General features: G+C 40.7%; 1 protein-coding gene across 2 annotated transcripts in view; it reads right to left on the bottom strand.

The window, feature by feature from the left end:
- Nucleotides 1-20,657, bottom strand: part of asic2 (acid-sensing (proton-gated) ion channel 2) — a 479,621-nt gene that overhangs the window by 21,273 nt on the left and 437,691 nt on the right. For both annotated transcript variants that reach the window (XM_013135891.4, XM_013135890.3), the window contains one exon: nucleotides 4,971-5,098. In XM_013135891.4, the coding sequence (XP_012991345.2) occupies nucleotides 4,971-5,098 (128 nt within the window). The remainder of the gene's footprint in view (nucleotides 1-4,970; nucleotides 5,099-20,657) is intronic.

Here is a 20,657-nt window from a genome sequence, read left to right as displayed (position 1 = left end):
CACAGCACACCCACGCTGGCAATAATTAACAACGGATCAACACCTTAAACAACAAGGGACTTCACTGAGTTGTTGCATCTAAATTTGGAATTCATCTTAAGAAAATCAACATGGAGTTATGAAAACTGGAGCTGTGAGTTGGAAGATATACTAACCCGTGTAATATACACTCAAAATCAAGTTAATCCTCCTCTTGAACATTAGCTTGTGACCAAAAACACATTACTGAAACGAATCGAGTTGACACAAGAGGGATAGCGGCTTTGTGTCTTTAATGAGAACATTTCATTCCCAGCATCTGAGAACTGTAATTTACATGCATAGGAAAACTCTGAGTTCTGCGTAAAGTGTACCGTAGGACACTAATGTGTGGCAATCCAGTCTGTGGGTGAGTGTTAGAATGCTTAATTGTATGTCTGTAGCTGCATACGAGTGCTAGTTCCTTATGAAGTACCTACCGTCGCTAAGTATTTTGGCTTCTATAAACTTATTTCATTTGATGAAATTCCTTTTATCTGGAAGTACTGCTCAAACTAAGAATCTTAGTTAACGAGCGCATGACTCGTTATGCCCTTGTTAGCTGATTTGATCTGATTACAATCATACACTAATGACCCCAGACAGCCAGAGTACTTTCACAAGTCCCTACCCTGCTACTTGTTCATTATGACGTATAAGACATACAAGCAGATCATAAGCATGATCATCTCAGGGCGTATCACTAGATGTCCTCACCGAGCCTCGGAGCAGTGCTGCAAACAAGTGCAGGAAAACAAGGGCCGTACCACAGTTAGAAGTCTGGGGAATTTTTGAATTTGAAGTGCAAAAGCCGAGTTAATTAGCTGCTGTCTAAATGGATGGTTTCCCCACCGCGCTGGTGAGAGGAGGCGGTTATAGTCTCTCGAGCCGGGCGGTGTACTTCCACCATTTTGAATGCAGGTCTGGCTATGCCACACTAATAATAATGAGGCTTTGCCAGTCGGAGCTGGTCACAGACATATCTGGAACAGGACGTGTAGCTGAGGAAAGGGACTGAGATGGCTTTAAGCACTCTGGCCCACGGGGTCTGCCTGGACAAACTGGGACTGGAGGTGTCCAGAGTCATCTGGCTGCCTTCCGTTCTACAGTAGAGCTTCTCTGTACCCTTATTGCCAACACACCTTTATTTTTCATGGTGAGGGAACATTTTTAATCTTCTGGTAATTAATGATGTTTTTGATATTCCCTTGTAATGATATTGTTTCCCTTTTGACTTATTATACAGTTGTACTGTTTCATTTATGGTTTTTATATAAGCACATTTTGTTGAAAGGAAAAAAAGACTCATTTACAATATACACTCACCTAAAGGATTATTAGGAACACCTGTTCAATTTCTCATGAATGCAATTATCTAATCAACCAATCACATGGCAGTTGCTTCAATGCATTTAGGGGTGTGGTCCTGGTCAAGACAATCTCCTGAACTCCAAACTGAATGTCAAAATGGGAAAGAAAGGTGATTTAAGTTGGTGCCAGACGGGCCGGTCTGAGTATTTCACAATCTGCTCAGTTACTGGGATTTTCACACACAACCATTTCTAGGGTTTACAAAGAATGGTGTGAAAAGGGAAAAACATCCAGTATGCGGCAGTCCTGTGGGCGAAAATGCCTTGTTGATGCTAGAGGTCAGAGGAGAATGGGTCGACTGATTCAAGCTGATAGAAGAGCAACTTTGACTGAAATAACCACTCGTTACAACCGAGGTATGCAGCAAAGCATTTATGAAGCCACAACACGGGTGTTGGGCTACAACAGCAGAAGACCCCACCGGCTACCACTTATCTCCACTACAAATAGGAAAAAGAGGCTACAATTTGCACAAGCTCACCAAAATTGGACAGTTGAAGACTGGAAGAATGTTACCTGGTCTGATGAGTCTCGATTTCTGTTGAGACATTCAGATGGTAGAGTCAGAATTTGGCGTAAACCGAATGAGAACATGGATCCATCATGCCTTGTTACCACTGTGCAGGCTGCTGGTGGTGGTGTAATGGTGTGGGGGATGTTTTCTTGGCACACTTTAGGCCCCTTAGTGCCAATTGTGTCAGAAACACAGGGTTAGAACAAGTGTGAGAACTGGAACAGATCAAAACGGTGAACCCAAATGCAGAAAACCAGATGACAGTTGCAATGTCTTCAAAATCTTTTGCAATGTCTTCAAATATTTTATTGGATGAAAAGGAATGTCCAAACTGTCATAGGAAATATCCAAAATGTAAACTCCAAAAATGTTTCAAAAATGTCAAAGCGCAAAAGTCAATAAAAAACAAAAGAACCATACCAGTTTCACAAGGTAGCTATAGACTCCACATGGGGCACAGCAAGGGATAGACCTAGACTTGGTCATGGCACTGGAAACACTGAGCAAATTACTCAGGAGAAGGGTGACTTACATACACAAACATGCAACAAGGCACAGGTGACAACAATAGGACAAGAGATACAATGGGGCCTCTAGTGGCCAAAGATATGTCCAAAACCCTGACAAATTGGGCATCGTTTAAATGCCACGGCCTACATGAGCATTGTTTCTGACCATGTCCATCCCTTTATGACCACCATGTACCCATCCTCTGATGGCTACTTCCAGCAGGATAATGCACCATGTCACAAAGCTCGAATCATTTCAAATTGGTTTCACCAGATCTCAACCCAATAGAGCATCTTTGGGATGTGGTGGAACAGGAGCTTCGTGCCCTGGAAGTGCATCCCACAAATCTCCATCAACTGCAAGATGCTATCCTATCAATATGGGCCAACATTTCTGAAGAATGCTTTCAGCACCTTGTTGAATCAATGCCACGTAGAATTAAGGCAGTTCTTAAGGCGAAAGGGGATCCAACACAGTATTAGTATGGTGTTCCTAATAATCCTTTAGGTGAGTGTATGTTGAAAAGAATTCATGAAAAAAAAATCTAGGAAAAACTTTTTCATATTGACTGGAATCTGTCAGCTAAGACAAGGGCAAGGCAACAAATTCCCTGCGGCCACCTAGAGATAAAACATTCACAGGGTCAGATAGAGACAGAAAGACAGGAAAAGAGAGAGGGAGGTGGGGGAAAGGAGGAGCCGGGGGAGAGACTGACAACAGGACAGTACTGTATTTTTCCTCGAAGCTAGAAATACTCCCAGTCAGTGAGTGGGCGAAGATAAGAGGCCAGACCTTTCCACCCCTTTATCTAACATGCCTCTGTCAGATAACACCCTGGGCAGTGATGCGAATGGCCATCTGCCCACTGAATGATGGTCACAGAGAAATACTGCCTATTGCTAGTTTGACACACACGCATCAACCTCTATTGACACAGACAGACACAAGAGGGTGCCAAATCAGAGCCCATGATACATTCTTTTGTGTATTTAAAAGCAGGGAGTCATTATTTGAGCAGGGAGTCATTTCAGACGTTAAGCCTTTTTCTAAATGAACCATATGGAGTGAGATTAGTGGCAAATGTCTTGCCTACACAGAATGTCTTGTATGAGCAACGTAATATTGTGGCTATCAATCGCGGCTTGCGCTCTGCACAGAAACATGATGCTGTTCCTACAGAATTGCAAAACTCCAGGGGGGCTCTATTGAAAATGTGACGAACGATACCTTGGAATGTGGAGTCTCACGCAATCGATATCTGCAAGCTTAAACAACAAAATAATCTAGCATCTCAAGTCTTCCTTGATATGTCTTGGAAAATGTAGCACAAATTAAACAAGCCCTGAGGCTCCAGCCTGTGGTTGCTTAAGTAAGATAGAGACAAGACAGTCATTAGTAAAAACAGGTGTATCATTTGATCTCTATCCTACTCACCCCTCAGGCTGGGTTCTCTGGGTCCTAGAGCTCCCTGGGTCTCTTAAATTACATTAAAACAAACAGCATTTATAAAAATAGTAAAAGGACTGTAGGGCTGCACGATTAACCAAATTATAATAAAAATTGCGATATTGACACATGCAATATCCAAATGACCAACTTATACGATTTTCAGCTCCAAAAAAAAGTTTATGAGATGCGCTTCACGCAAAGCATTCCTGGACTAATTTCAATGAAATACTTGGTTTGTCAATGTTAGTTCGAGTTAACGCTACAACTGCTAGCGAAGTCTGCTTCAAGCTACTGAGTGACACCAAGATACTGTCCCACGTACACAATAGCATGGTAATTAAGTTTCGGCTTCAATGTCAGTGCCAACAAACATAGGCTACTTGATATGGGAGAAAATATACATCAAGGGTTGAGAAATGTTGCATAACTAGCTATGGCAAAGACACAAATATAGCAAATGCCTTTGTAATAAATGAGCAGTTAAACGAATACTTTGACACCAGCTGCACCTTCAAATTGGATAGAAGTGTAAAATAAAACACAATGAACATAACTAAATTTTTTATTCAATTTAATTGCTCATTATGTAGGCTATGATCTCTTTTTAAGTGATACAATCTACGCTGTTTACACTCATGTTTGAAGATTATAACCGTAATTACAATATTTTTCTTAGAAATCACAATTGTGCAGCCCTAAAGGACAGGTACCAATATCAAACTCTACCAAGTGGGAGATTATAAAAGGTCAAGGTGTGAGGTTATCAAGATCCCAGACACAGCCAGAGTGGGAGATTATCAATTATCTGCCAGAACTCATCCACACAGACTAGAGGGGAGGGGCTGAAGGAGGAGAGAAAGGGATTAACGCATACACCGCACACACACACACACACACACATACCGCACACACACACACGAGTAGAAAGCTCTTTATCAGTTGTGCACGTATTCATCTCAGGGAGATGTGAATTGAAACTGAAATTGTAACATTAAAATTGGGAGGTAAGATAGCATCAAATCTTTAGTGTGTACCGTAATGACTGATGTCAACGGGCATTTACCCAATTTAGTGTGTACCGTAATGACTGATGTCAACGGGCACCTACCCTCTGCTCCTGAGTGGCGACAAAGGTCTGGAAGCCCGGGGCGACGCCAAAGCCCAGCTCATGGATAAATGGCGGTTCTGCCTGGCTGTGGATCTGCACTCGCACCCCTGCCTCAAACGCTGTCTCCTCTGTGGAGGAAACACACAGAACATACTTGTAAGTACACCATTAACACAGAACAGTATGAATAAAGTAGATTGCTGGTGCCTGCCTTTTCCTTCACACATTCATTGGAAAAAGGGCTTTAACCCAGCACACAAACACACGCACCGACAGATAAACTGACTGACAGACAGGAAGCATAGGGCCCTTTTCTGATATCAAACTTTCTGCTATTAATTGTCCTGTAGTAAAATGCCACCTTGACATTTACCTCGCAAGAAAGAGGTAAAAGATAAAAAGTTTGATTTAAATCTTTACATATTACATGTGAAGTAAGATCAATGTATGAAAACAACAAGATATTACTGATATTATGTCTGTACCTGCAATATGAAGATGTAGTACCATCCGGTTAATGTTAGCTAAAGTAGCTAGCCCGCCTCTAGACTGATTTTGTAACACACGAAATGTCAATGGAGAGTTAAAAATGTGTACTATTTAAACTTTTTTTAATACATTTGCCCAGTAATTGACTGTAAAAAACACCAGCAAACTGTACTATAAAACATTATTTACAGAATAACATGGTGGCTCTTGTTGTTAGTCATCCTCATTATCATAACTGTCATGTTCTCAGTCTCTTTTCTGCTCACCCAAAAGGACAGACATTTTTGTTTTTAGCTTAGCACCACGCGTCTCATTCAAATAAAAGCAAAATGATGAGTTGATTATTTGAATCAGCAGTGTAATACTAAGGAAAAAACAAAAACCTTGAGTACCACTGGACTTGAGTATCACTGGTCTACAATACAGTATCCTAAACCTAAACTGCCACAGCTCATTAGTCAAGGACTGGATAATTAGTGGACAATTTGAATCATAACAAGTGGGCCAGGGTCTGAATTTGCCCAATAGAAACTGTATGACTAAACCTTTTTGTTTGGTGAATTGATTAGATCGATTACACCCCAGATGAAAAGCATTCTGGAAACTGCGGCCAACATTCAGCCCACACAACATCCATATACATTTTTGTTCAGGCCAACCTAACCAGTAAATTTTTTTGTTTTAACCCTAAACTGGCAAATACAACTCAAAGGCTTGATGAGTAGTTAACTAATTGAATCAATGTACCGGTTAACTCTTCAATATCACTTCACCTAGAATAATCACCATCTGTTAAAACATATTTTGAATTATGTAAGTAACATAAGCATACTGCTGTAGTGATTCAAGAGACTTTTCAGTCAACATTTCCATGACAAAGGCTTCTTCTAGGAGATACTGTTATTTGCATGGTGACTGAGATTCAACACAGACAAATAAAGTACTACAACTTTAAGTCTATATCAATGGCTACTGTTCTGTCAAGAATGTCCATGGCCCAGCACTGTACCTCATGTATCTCATATTAGCCTGTTATGTTAGGTAACCTGACGCTCAGAGAAGGAGAGTGTTGAGGAATTGACTGGCAAGGAGGTTGGTGACGTGAGTGGAATGACACCTCTAATGTCAGGTATAGAACGTTCAGCATTCTTCCTTAGCTGAAGGAGGATGGCCAATATCCAATTATATAGGGTAAGGGACATATCCATGGGAAGATGCTTTGACCGGTGGGTGCTGATAATGGCAGAACCCAGGATGGGTAGACAATGCATGCCCATCATTAACGACAGGGGGCTGCAGCACCCCTACTTCCCGTAGCTATGGCCAGGGATAATGGGGCACTACACATTAGCTGAAACAACATATACAGAGAACATCATTGAGTGATGCAGAATCTGTGTGTGAATGCTCTGACAGTAACGGAAACTAAATTCAGTTAGTACCCTTTGAAATGGCTCCCTTTGAAAATGACAAATGGCTCCTCAAAGGAAACAGGCATACCCACTACTACACGTGACTCTGAAAAAAACAAGGATACCGGAGCAAAAGGGGAGATTTATTCAAATTAAGAACAATATTTTAACTGCCTTTGCGTCCAGCCAACCACATTCCTGCTTGTACAATCAAGCAGCATGTCCTCCTATGCAACCCCATATGTAGCAGCATCAATCAAGCTACTGGACCGGAGCGGAGAAAAGAGTCAGCAGAACATTTCTGTTGTTTTCTACACCACAAAAATTTCCCCCTGTGGAAATACGATTTTCGATTAGATAATACTGCATATCAGGGAAAAGTAGAGAGCGACAGCTGAAAAACATACAGATTAACTGGTTAAGGGAATATTCAAGGAGGTCATCTTTGTTTAAAAATAAGTCATGCTTCTCCTTACAACTCCAGGAAGCAGATTGTACAGTGAACCTTCCAGACAGTTCTAGACTGAGAAAGCGTTTATTAGAATGCAGCACCAACTACTTAAACACGCAGTTTACCCTATCTATATTCCATACAGTACCAGAGGACTTCATTTTTGGAAGGTATTTTAGGATACTAGTCCACTGATTCGTCTGTAGTGTGTTTCGTGATGGGAACTTTAATTGAATTTGATCTAGATGGATTTTAATAATTCAGCTTCCCTGTAACCACTATTTTCATAGTCTTACACATGTCACATTTGAGACTTCGATACACTTGATACACACCGATACAGCTTAACTAAGTACCAAGCTTCTCCAAGCTACTTCATTCAAGACAGGCACTGCTATAAGATTGGAGGCTACCATCCACTGGCTCCCATGTCAAACCATCCACGCTGCTTAAGTTATGAAAGAAAGAGAACAGCACCAGCTTTTAGTTGTCTCTATAAGTTACGTTATAAGTGATCGCTGGGGGACACAGGTTACGGTGATCATCAACAAACATAGCGAAGGGATATATCTGGGTGGGAATTAGAGGTCATTCATTTACCTTCCTCTCAGGTTGCATCAGCTGAGAATTCATCTCAAGCTAAATGGGAGCACAGGAATGTGAGAATTAGTTTGTGAGAGAGAAATAAATTGTGTGAGTGTGACCACATGTGTATGAAATCAAGTCGGCACAGTTCCTAATCTTGTTTCCTTCTGCTGCCCAGGGTTAACATCTTGTACAAAGCCTGAGGCCAACCTAGTCTCAGCTTCACCCTCTTGGACACTATATTCAACCTCCGTTCCACCCTTCGCACACCTCCTACACAACCAGGGGATTGGCTAATTGCCATCCACCGTCTCAACAGCCTCGGACTGATCCACCTTAAAGTTAGGTGAAAGAATAAATGGAAACAATTTGGACTTTGATAACGGTCTTGATGTTTAAAATAGGTTTAGAGCTGACAGAAAGGGTAGAGTAGCTACCTTTGTCAAAACACATGTGTCAGTTTCTGTGTTGAAACCAACTTCCAATGCCGAACAATTTGAAGTATTGGCTTTAAACATTTGTCTGGGAAATAACTCCATTAAAGAAGTCTATAACATCCACTCTGTAGATCTATGTGCACTGTAGGAGCTAACAAGCTATTTGTTAGAAGAAGAGTGCCGAGGCCGAACCCCTTGACTGAGCAACCTCACTTTCAATTATTATTTTTCATTTTTTACCAGAACTTTTTTTTCGAGGACCCAACCACATACTGTGTCTGTTCCCTGTGTTTTCCTCATGGCAGTCCTTTTTAGTTTATTCTGTTTTTGCAGCTAACTAGTGTTTTTGCACCTTGGAGTCTAGCATCTGTAGTTCTGCTGGTGAACTTGTATGAAGATTGTAGTAGGTGACACATTCTCGAACAAAGAGCATGTATTAACAAACCTTGAGTAAAACAGCTAAAGTGAGAGACTTATGTTGTACACTGATCTATAGTTATTGTGTCTCATTCAGGCCTAAATTTCTCCCAGTGTGATTCTGAGAAGCCGACTCTAGTATGTCTATGTACCCCCTCTGGAAATGTCAGTTGTGCTGCAGATATGATAACAGAGTGTGTTTACAGCATTGAGTTTGTCTCTCCAGATTCCCCTGTTTTAATCCTCTGAGACTTCAAATGCAGTAGATTGAATAAGTCACTTCCAGTATATCATCAGTACATTTTCTGCACAACCAGAGGAAATAAGACTATTGATCTTTGTTATGGCAGTGTAAAATGAAATGCATACAAGGCTATTTAAAATCTCTTAGTACCTCATCTCTTAATACAATACATCAAATCCCAATCCATCACACTGAACTACAATGAGAAGGTGTGGGTAAGAAGTTAGTCAGAAAAAGGGACAATAGCACCTGTGAAATCTTACATGGCTGCTTTGATTGAACAGACTTGAGTGTTTGCAGAGGAAACAAGTAATGAGGCAACTCAAGCTATCAATGACTACATACAATTTTGTGAGGAGATGATAGTACCCCCTCAAAACATTTTTTTTTTTAACAACACACCCTGGATCACAAAGGATCTAAAATAATCTAAATGGAAATAAAATAGTATTAACCACCAGCAAAAAGGCTAAGAGAAAACTAATTCTATCCAAATTAAATAAGCTGATGAGGCAGGCCAAGAGACTTCACGAGGAAAATAAGAAAAGGATGTTTCAGGTGGGTAAACCCAGAGATGCTTGGAGGAGTGTGAAAACACAAGCACGCCATGACAACACCCAATTTGTCCTCTGCTCAAAAGAATAATTGTGCTAACTTCACAGAGAATATCCAAATTTCTATGCCTGACAATGAGTGCATCTGGTGTATTAAAATAAAAGTTTATCCTTAGTAATTGTCACATTTTAACTCTCTGGCAGAGCATTCCAAACCCAAAGCTTACCCCAAAAAACTAAAAAAAACTTAGGTTTTAGAAGTTTGTTTCACTATGGGGTGCCAGGAGAGAGAAGACCTTTGACTGGGCTGAGCAGGAGCGGGCCTCTCAAAGGAGTCGGATGGCCAAAAGAACAAAGGTGGAGGAATGAAAAGCTTTGTGAGAAATTTAAGGTTTGAGGATTGCCTGAAGGTAGGTTTCCCTTCATGTTCCATAGGCAAGTACCATGGCTTTGAAGTAGATTCAAGCTTCAACTGGAAACCAGTGGAGTGTGCGGAGGGTTGGTTGACATGGCAGAGCTTCGGAAATACCAGACATGCTGCAGAATTCTGGATAAGTTGCAAGAAGCGAAAGCAGGGAGTCCTACCGACTGTGGAAGAAGTGCCCAGTTTAGTACATGCACCTCTTCCTGTGGGAGTTAAAGTCATACTCTATAAATGTTGTAGAGCCTAAACCTACCAAAGCAAGTCACCAAGAGTCTCTGGGAAGGGGACACCATGGAGTTCTAAACTGTGATGGAGCCTGCATCCAGCAACTGCTCTTAGTCCCTGTGGCAACTGCTAAATTGGGTTAGATTTGAATATATTGACATGGCCATTCATAAAGGTCACCGTATGCTTTTCTGACATTAGCCTGCTTGTGTATTTTGGATTGTTGTCTTGCTGTATGACCAAGGTACATTTAATCTTCATCTTATGGACAGAAACAAACCCAAAACACAGATGTTTAGAGGCATCCCTGCTGTTAGGCCCTGACTATTACCCCCAGACCAACATAGAGATGGCTAGGGGCACCCGATAGTCAGGACCTGACACTTTCTGATAGCCTTTTTGCTTATCTAAATTGCATCTAAATTTATTGCATTTGTAAATCACCATTTTCATTATAGAGAAATAATCTCTAAGTGCATGAAAAAGAAAATAAGAATATAATAATATTAAATAAATAAAATAACTATCAGATAAAAATGAAAAAAAATATATATACAGAATATATACACTAAACTATAATGATAATAGAGCAAACTAAAATTATAATACATATTATTATATAATAATGTACAGTATAATTTGATTAAATGGAAGAGAGGGCCAACTGATAGAGGTGTGTCTTAAGGCCTGCTTTAAAAGCCATGACTGTCTGTGCAGCTCTGATAGTAACATCTTAAAATAATGACAGGTTAACTAAGTGCAAATTGCCAATTAAGAGATAAAGAAGGCCATGGAATAAAGAACTAGACACGTTTCTCAACCGTGCCTGTAGATTTTTCACCATTGACAACTCTAGGACCCATAATTATGTTTTATATCAGACTGAGAGCTGCATTTTCATTTGTTTAGCAATATAACACTTTGCAAAGACGTCCAACATTTTGTATCTGAAATCCCGTTTTAGCATTGAATGCCATACTATATAACATATTAACAAATGGCTGGATATTATTAGACACTGCATACCTAAAGTGGCCTCTGAGCTAGGATGGAATGCTTTCAGTGTTCATGCTCTGTAGAAACAACAAAAATATTTGCTCAGGTCCGGTACACTTTCCCCTCTAACCAATGCAGGGAATCCATTTCTGGGATTTTTCTAGATGGGATCAAAACATGCAGAAGGGGTGACAGCTTCAAATTTGTTCATTCATCCCCTCTCCTCCCCATGTAACTATTTCCCAGGTTGCTTCTGTAAATAAGAATGTGTTCTTGGTCAACTCGCATGGTAAAATAATGGTAAATAAAATACAGAATGTTAAGGACATCTTTAGAGTGAGCCACCTTAAACACTAAAAGCTAACTATTAAACCTTTTAAAGTTAATTTAAAGGGGAACTATTCTGGTCTTGTTCGGTAAGGTAATGAGGAGTGAGGAGGAGACAATCTATTTTTTTTCAGTCCAGTAAGCTAGTCCAAGGTTTAGGGTGGGGTGGGGGTTAGTACTGCGAGTGTGTGTCTAAAGCGAGTATGAGAAGACTACAAGTCAATGTAAACAGACAGACGAACCGGCGAGAAAGTGAATATCTCAGGCACTCTCAAGCACAATTTTGCAGGAAAAAAAATCTTGCATATGTTATCTAGTCATTTATGCTAGTTGCACAGTAAACATCATACACATGGCCCCTTTAAGTACATTTTATTTTATTTTTTCGAATTTTGACTTTGTGGTTGTGGCATCTGCCTATGTCAGTAGAATCTGAGCTTCTACTTATATAATCAAGTGGAAACCTGTCTCCATACTAACAGCATCTGCCATGCTGTATAGGCTACAGTACCGGACTCTTCCTGTGTTTCCTGTGACAAGTAACACTGACAGTTGTATTGGGTCAGTACTGCATGTGTACATACACAAATTGGGATCAAAGGAAAATGGTACACTCCAGTGCGGATTATATTGGCTGTTTAACCTGTTGTTGAAAAAACAACCTAATGTTTTCAGGAAGCCTAACAGTCTCGTCTGAGTTCAGAAGCACGATAATGTTGAAGTAATAAGACAAAACAGACAGAAAATAGAGAATGAATAAGTCTTTATGCTGCAGCAAAATATTTGTTCTGTTTGAAGCGTCACTCCCCTCGGATTACCTAACATGGTAGTGCTGATTGCCTGTTTTTAGAGAGTGAGATAGAGAGAGAGAGAGGAGAGAGAGAAAGAGTGAGAGAGAGAGAGAGGTGACAATGTGTAATATTACTAGCGAGGATCCCACAGGCACAAAGGTAATGGCCCACATTCATTAGCTGTGAATCCAATATAGCGTAGCAGTGTGGAGAAGAGAAAATATAAACACCTTAATAAAGAATCAGAGAGAGACAGAGAAAGAGGAGCAGCGAAGGGAGGGCTGGATAATGTCAAGGTTATAGAAAGGAGAGAAAGAACATGAAGTGAGACAAGACAGGGAGAGTTCTGGAAGAATATGATTTTCCTCCTGGCTTGGTGCTGAGAGATGAGAGAAAAAAATGTTTCTCTCTTTCATGGTTGCAAATATATGCGGGACCACAGAATTCATGTGAATTCAAGCTAACAAGAAAGGTTCCCAGAACTTTAAAGGGCAGTATAAGTATTGAGGACCTAATCTGATTTATTCAAAATCTATAAATACCATGTTATAGAGGTAAACACACTTGAAAAAATCGATAGATTTTGAATAATTTAATAATAATGATAATAATAATAATAATACATTAAATTTATATAGCGCTTTTGAAAGACCCAAAGACGCTTTACAATACATACATAACAACCAACTATGAAAAGAGCAATGAGACAAATGGTAGCTAACAAAACAAAAAGGGGGGTGGGTCAAGCAACATAGGGCTTGGGCTAGGGATAGGCTTGTTTGAACAGATGAGACTTAAGGTGGATGAAGATGGCAACAGATTTGGAGTCACAGATGAATTATGGAAGGGCATTCCAAAATCTAGGAGAAGCCTGTGAAAAAGCCCTGTCTCCAAAGCTCTGCAGCTTGGACTGAGCGATGATAAGAAGGCCAGCAGTGGCAGAGCGGAGTGACCTGGAGGAATGGTACTGGGGAATGAAGTCCGAGAGATAGGGTGGAGCATGTTGGTGTAGGGTTTTATAAGTGAGAAGAAGAATTTTGAAGTCAATGCGTTTAGAGATTGGGAGCCAGTGGAGTTCTTGTAGGGTGGGGGTGATGTGCTGCCAGGATTTGGTGTGCGTGAGAAGTCGTGCAGCTGAATTTTTAACTAGTTGTAGTTTATGGAGAGATTTAGTGTTAATGCCAGATAGGAGAGAATTGGAATTGTCATGTATTAGGGTTACAGCAGCAGAGTGGGACAGGGAAGACTGTAATTTGTCAATATTGCGAAGGTGGAAGAATGAGGATTTGACGGTCTGTTTTATGTGTTGTTGGAAGCTGAGTGAGGAGTCCAGTATGACACGAGGTTGCATGCATGAGGGGATGGAGATACAACAGAGTCATCAATAGTGAGGGGGACGGTGCCGGCTTTGGTTAGTGTGGATTTTGTACCAAGCAGTAGAAGTTCAGTTTTGTCACCGTTAGGCTTGAGGAAATTCTGCTGTAGCCAGGTTTTTATTGTTGCCAGGCAAGTTTCAATATGAGACAGAGGAGAGTTGGTGAGGGATTTAGTGCTGAGGTTGATCTGAGTGTCATCGGCGTAGCAGTGGAAGTCCAGTTTAAGGTGACGGAGGATCTGACCAAGGATGTGGATGTGGGCCCAGGAAGGGGCCCAAGAACGGAACCCTGGGGGACACCCGGTGTGACTACAGAATTATGACCATGGACGGAAATGTTGTGAGTACGGTTGGTGAGATATGAGCATAGCCAGGAAAATGCGGCTCCCTCAACACCCAAGGCTTTGAGCCTGGTGAGGAGGATCTGGTGATTGACTGTGTCAAAGGCACCACTCAGGTCAAGCCGGATAAGGATGTTGAGGGCGCCAGCATCACCAGAGACTAGAAGGTTATTAACAACTTTGAGGAGGGCAGTTTCAGTACTGTGAAGTGGTCAGAAGCCAGATTGAAAAGGCTCAAACAGACAGTTATTGAGGAGGTGGCATTGAAGTTAGATAGCAACAGTCCTTTCCAGAGTTTTCGCAAGGAAGGAGAGGTTGGAGATGGGGCGGAAGTTATTGAAATTGGTAGGGTCCAGTCCAGGTTTCTGTAGGATGGGTGTGACAACAGCATGTTTAAAGCTGGAGGGATACGATGCCACGGTAGAGAGAAAGATTGACTATTTGAGTGATGTGAGGACAGAGAGCAGGAAGGCAGGCCTTAATGAGAGTGTCAGGAAGGGGATCCAGGGAGCAGGTTGTCGTTTTTGAAGATAAAATACGTTTTGTGATAAATTGTGAGTCGACTAGGTTGAAGGTGCTCAGGAGGGTTTGTATAACAGGAGAGGTTATGTGGTTGAGAGTGGAAGAAGGATGTGGGGGAGATGGGTTAGCCAAGGAAGCATTCATGTGAGTAATCTTGTCCTTAAAGAACTAAAGAAAAGGGTTTGCGAGCACAGTGGATGGTGTGGAGGGCTCACTTCGTTAATAGGAGGAGTTTGTTGATAGTGGAGAACAAAGTCTGGGAGTTTGTGTTGGAGGTTTTGATGGTATCGGAGATGAAAGAGGTTCTGGCAGCATGAAGAGCATCTCTGTACAAGGAGAGGTTAATCTGATAGGCTTCAGCATGTACAGTTAAGCCAGTTCTGGTTCGACGTTCAAGACGGCGGCCCTCCTGCTTCATGCTACGGAGCTCAGGTGTAAACCAGGGTGAGGAGGATGGGAAGGTGACATTTTCTGTTTGAAGTGGGGCCATGGAGTTGAGGGCAGCAGATATTGAACTGGTTGGTGAGGTCTTCGGGCGTGCGATGTGCAGGGTCCAGAGGAAGGGCAGAACAGATTGCATCCGAGAGTGTCTGGGGGTCGACAGCTTTTATGTAGCGGACGGAAATGAGTCGTTTCACAGCATTGTGTGGTATGTTTGAGGAAAGAGAGAAATTCGGGGTCTTATGGTCAGATAAGGGTGCAGGAGCCATATCATGTATTGTATAGCCTAGTTGTTTTGAGATGTCACTCTTCCAGGGCACTAGGTGGCAGTCACGTTTATGTCACAAGGTGTTTTTTTTTGGTGATAAATGGCCAGGTGTGGGAAGTTTGACTTGTTCTTAGTTATGGGAGCTTATGGTTTCTTACCGCTATCACCATGATACTTTACAGCTAACACTACAGGATTATTTTCTCTCTGAACCATCACTCAGCACTACGGTAACAATATCAAAGTCATTTGTTAAAACTTTATGAAATTATATTAAATGGTACATCAAACTAAATCACGGCTTGAATTGATTTAATGCTCGTAATGAGACAAGCATCACCATAAGCCATTAACGAAGTGGCTAATGGACATTTAGGCTATAATAGTCACTACAAAGGGAAACAGTGAAGGGGAGATTTGAGTGATGTTGAGGGCAACAATGCAAATTAGGTCAAGAATGTGGCCCTTGATGTGGGTTGGGAAATTGACATGTTGTGTGATATAAAAGCAGTCCAGGACAGCAGTGAAATCAGAGGTGAATTTAGAACTTGAGGAGTCAATGTGAATGTTCATGTCGCCAAGCAGCAGAAGGCGGGAGGAAAGTGATACCGCTATGGTGAGTAGTTCTGCTAGGTCTAAAAGAAATTAATCGTTGTTTTTTGGAGGTCGATAAAGTAGAATAGTGGTCAGGGAACAGGCTGATTTGTAAGGAATGTATTCAAATGAGAGAAATTAGGGAAGAGACAGCTGAGTTACTTTATAAATGGATTTGTGCAAAACAGAAAGGCCACACACCTGGCAGTGAGGAGGGGTTTGCACAAATAGCTATAACCAGTGGGAGTAGCTAGATTATTAAGGGAGAAATAATCGTCAGGTGTTTGCCAGGTTTCAGTAAGTAAGAGGAAGTCCAGGTCATTGTCCAATATGAGTTCATGAAGGAGGAGTGAATTATTGTTCATAGAACGGGTGTTTAAAAGAGCAAGATTGGTAGTGTAACAGGGCACGGAGGACGCTAAAATTAACGGAGCGAGGGGAAGGGTAGAACTGGATACGGGAGTTAGACCAGATAGATTTTATGTTGGTGCTGGTGTTAACATTGCCCCACCATCGGTTCCAAAGAGAAGCTGCAATCCAATGCGACCTAAGCAGCTACTCTCCGTGGAGAAAACAAAGTCAACATAGACGCCCGAAAAGTGGAGTGCAAGAGAGTGCCATTTACCTTGTCCTTTTGAGGATAGAACTAGATTCAGGGCATTTCAAAAAAGGTCAGACGTAATGTAAGCATACATAGATTGAAAAGGTTAAGTATAACATGCAGTACATTATAGTGAAATGTGTCCCAAATGTATGCATTCGTGCACCTCACACACGCAGCAGATAGAAAGTTTTGAATTACATAATTTTGTGTCTACAAGATATACACACCTGCACTGTGATACTTAAAGTTTAAAAGCTAAAGGGACATATTTGGGTGTTTTGTGGGTTAGGAGAATGTTTGCTATATACACCAGAATATTCACTGACACAATTTTCTGGGATTAGAAACTTAATAACATCTAATATTTTAACGGCATAGCTTCACACCGATAAAACCCCTGGAACTACAGTAGTTTCAAGTCAAGTCGAGCAGTAATATTTGAACTGGTTCTTAGTAAATAACGTTAGCTAGCTAGTCAGAGATATTCACTAGAGGGCACTATATATACTTTGCCAATATCCTACTGCACATTGATGACAGAGATATTCCCTACACAGTTCTTGTGAGTTTGGAGATCCATACAGTTGGAGTTGGAGAATTGGTAATATTCAGCTCCGGATTATTATTTTTTAGACCACTGCAAAATTATCAGTTTCTCTAGTTTTACTATTCATATGTACGTGTTTGAGTGAAATGAAGAGTTTTTTGTTTTATTCTATTAACTACTGACAACATTACTCCTAAATTTAAAAAAAAATATATATTGTCATTTAGAGTATTTATTTGTAGAAAATAATCACAGCTTTCATGCATCTTTGCATGCTCTCCACCAGCCTGTCACATTTCTGTTGGGTGACTTTATGTCACTCCCGGCACAAAAATGTAAGTAACTTGTGACCATCCATCTCCCTCTTGATCAAATTCCAGAGGTTTTCAATGGGCTTCAGGTCTGGAGATTGGGCTGGCTATGACAGGGTCTTGATCTTGTGGTCCTCCATCCACACCTTGACTGACCTGGCTGTGTGGCATGGAGCATTGTCCTGCTGGAAAAAACAATTGATGAACATTTTCAGAGCAGAAGGAATCAGGTGTTCTTCCAGGATAACCTTGTACTTGGCTTGATTCATGCGTCCTTCACAAAGATAAATCTGGCCGATTCCAGCCTTGCTGAAGCATCCCCAGATCATCACCGATACTCCACAAAATTTCACAGTGGCTGCGAGACACTGTGGCTTGTAGGCCTCTCCAGGTCTCCATCTAACCATTAGATGACAAGGTGTCAGGCAAAGCTGAATTTTACTCACAGAATGGCAACAAAGATAACATTTTTAAATCAAAAGTCTGCCTACCCTTAGTTCTTAATACTGTGTATTGCCCACTTTAGCATCAATGACAGCTTGCAGTCTTTTGAAATAGTTGTGTATGAGTCCCCGAATTCTTGCAGGTGGTATTGCTGCCCATTTGTCTTGACAAAATGTCTCAAGCTCATTCAATGACTTTGGTTGTCTTGCATGAACCGCACGTTTGAGATCTCCCCAGAGATATTAAGGTCAAGAGACTGTGATGGCCACTCTAGAACCTTCACCTTTTTCTGCTGTAACCACTGGAGGGTCAACTTGGCTTTGGGCTTAGGGTCATTGTTGTGCTGGAAAGTCCAAGAGCATGCCATGCGCAGCTTTTATGCAGAAGAATGCAAATTGTCTGCCAGTATTTTCTGATAACATGCTGCATTCATCTTGCCTTCAATTTTCACAAGACTCCCGGTGCCTTTAGAGCTCACACACCCCGAAAACATCAGTGAGCTATGCTTCATAGTGGGGATGGTATTCTTTTCACTATAGGCCTTGTTGACCCCTCCCCAAACATAGCGCTTATGGTTGTGACCATAAAGCTCTGTTTTGATCTAGTCAGTCCAAATTACAGTGTGGCAGAAGCTGTGAGGCGTGTCAAGGTGCTGTCGGGCATATTGTAACCAAGCTTTTTTGTGGCATTGGCGCAGTAAAGGCTTCTTTCTGGCAACTCAACCATGCAGCTCATTTTTGTTGAAGTATTGTTGTATTGTGCTCCTTGAAACAACCATGCCGTCTTTTTCCAGAGCAGCCTTTATTTCTCCTGTGTGTTACCTGTGGGATTTTATTTGCATCCCGAACAATTCTTCTGGCAGTTTTGGCTGAAATCTTTCTTGGTCTACCTGACCTTGGCATCAAGAGAGACCTGATTTACCACTTTTTAATAAGTGATTTAACAGTACTGACTGACATTTGCAAGGCTTTGGATATCTTTTTATATCCTTTTCCATCTTTATATAGTTACATTATTTACATTAAATTGTTACACAGATCTTTTGACAGTTATTTTCTTCTCCCCATGGCTCAGTATCTAGCCTGCTCAGTGCTTCCACGTGAGAGCTAACAAACTCATTGACTATTTATACACAGACATTAATTGCAATTTAAAAAGCCACAGGTGTGGGAAATTAACATTTAATTGCCATTCTAACCTGGGTGTGTCAACTTGTGTGTCTGTAATAAGGCCAAACATTCAACAGTATGTGAACTTTTGATCTGGGCCATTTGGGTGATTTCTGTTACCATTATGATTTAAAAAGGAGCCAAACAACTATGTGATAATAAATGTCTTCATACGATCACAATCCTTAAATAAAATAGTTTGTTTTACATGATCAGTCATTTTCAAAATCAATGCCAAAAGTTCAGAATTTCTGCCAGGGTTTGTAAGATGTACAGATTCAATACCTTGCTTGAGAGAGTGTATCCAAGTACTCGACTAGAAACCAATTAAGATCCTCTCAAAAGTTCATGATGGTTAATTAAAATGGTGGGACTATGTACAAAATATTTTGTAGTTTATAAATGAGTAATCCATTATGGATTTAAATACCCTCAGATTAAGTGTCATTTTGTATTTTAACCCTATATGCATAGGATTATTTCAAATCAAGTGCTGGAAATAACATCTGGGCATCTAATACTGACACTAGTTTTGGAGCCTTTTAAGACTAAGCAAATTAACTGGATCTTCACTGGGGTGGGTTTGTGGTGGAGGCGGTGGAGTGAAGCTGGAAATAGACAATAGAAATTGGTGAGACGAAAGAAGTGAACATTTCATTGTTTTAAAGGTGAGATAATGAGCTGCCAAGGGAAATTATCCAATATCTCTCAGAACAATTTTTACATAGTCTTAATAATAATAATGTAAACAAATTATTATTATTATACAAAAGCTAGGATTGACAAATTCTAGTGTTTTTCTTTGTTCCGAAAATATAATGAATCCATCATAATGTCTTGATGCTAGCCTAGCCCAAAAGATAGCATTTAAATTAGTGTCTGTCAAATGGAATCTAATAACCTAACAGCGTCATGTGAAATGGTAAGTTTTACCTCCCCCTCCTGTTTACATTCGGCGACCCCGCAAAGTATGGGTCAGAATGTGTCAAGACTCAGCTTATTTTAAGCATTTGTATCAGATCAAACTGCCATAGAAAACCTCAGTCCACACTTAGGAACATGAATGTGTTGAAATTGAGTAGGAGCCATTTGAATGCATACAAGACCGGTGGTTTTTCAATGCCAGTGTGCCATTACTGATAGAGCAAGAAAATGGAAACACGGTCAATGGGTCTAGACTCTAGCAAGCAAGCAAGTTTATTTATATAGAAGCTCAGTTCATACATAGAAGCAATTCAATGTAATTTACAAAGAAAAGGAATGATACATATAGAATAAAAACAAATTTTCGAATAAAACCATCAAATAGGCAATTCAATGTGCTTTACATAAGAAAACAGTGAAAACAAGTAGATTCCACGAGGAAGCTATAAAAGCTGTAAGGCTAAGTGTGGTTAAGTTTAAGCGCTTAGTCATAGGATGAGTGTTTTTAACCTGGATTTAAAAATGTATATGTTTGAGGCACTTAGGTGTTCTGGTAGTTTATTCCAGATGTATGCAGCTTCTGGCTCTACTAGCTGACCTGAATTCACGGATCTAAGAGCCCTGCTTGGTTTATAATCTACAAACATATCAGAAATGTATTTGGGACCTAAACCATTCAGTGATTCATAGACTAAAAGCACCACTTTAACATCTATTCTGTAACTGACTGGAAGCCAGTGCAAAGATTTAAGAACCAAAGGGATGTGCTCTGTTCTCTATATCCTGGTTAACATT

This window comes from Esox lucius, chromosome 11 (genome assembly GCF_011004845.1).
Source record: "Esox lucius isolate fEsoLuc1 chromosome 11, fEsoLuc1.pri, whole genome shotgun sequence".
NCBI classification, from domain to species: Eukaryota; Metazoa; Chordata; class Actinopteri; order Esociformes; family Esocidae; genus Esox; species Esox lucius.
This window is presented reverse-complemented; position numbering and strand designations above follow the sequence as displayed.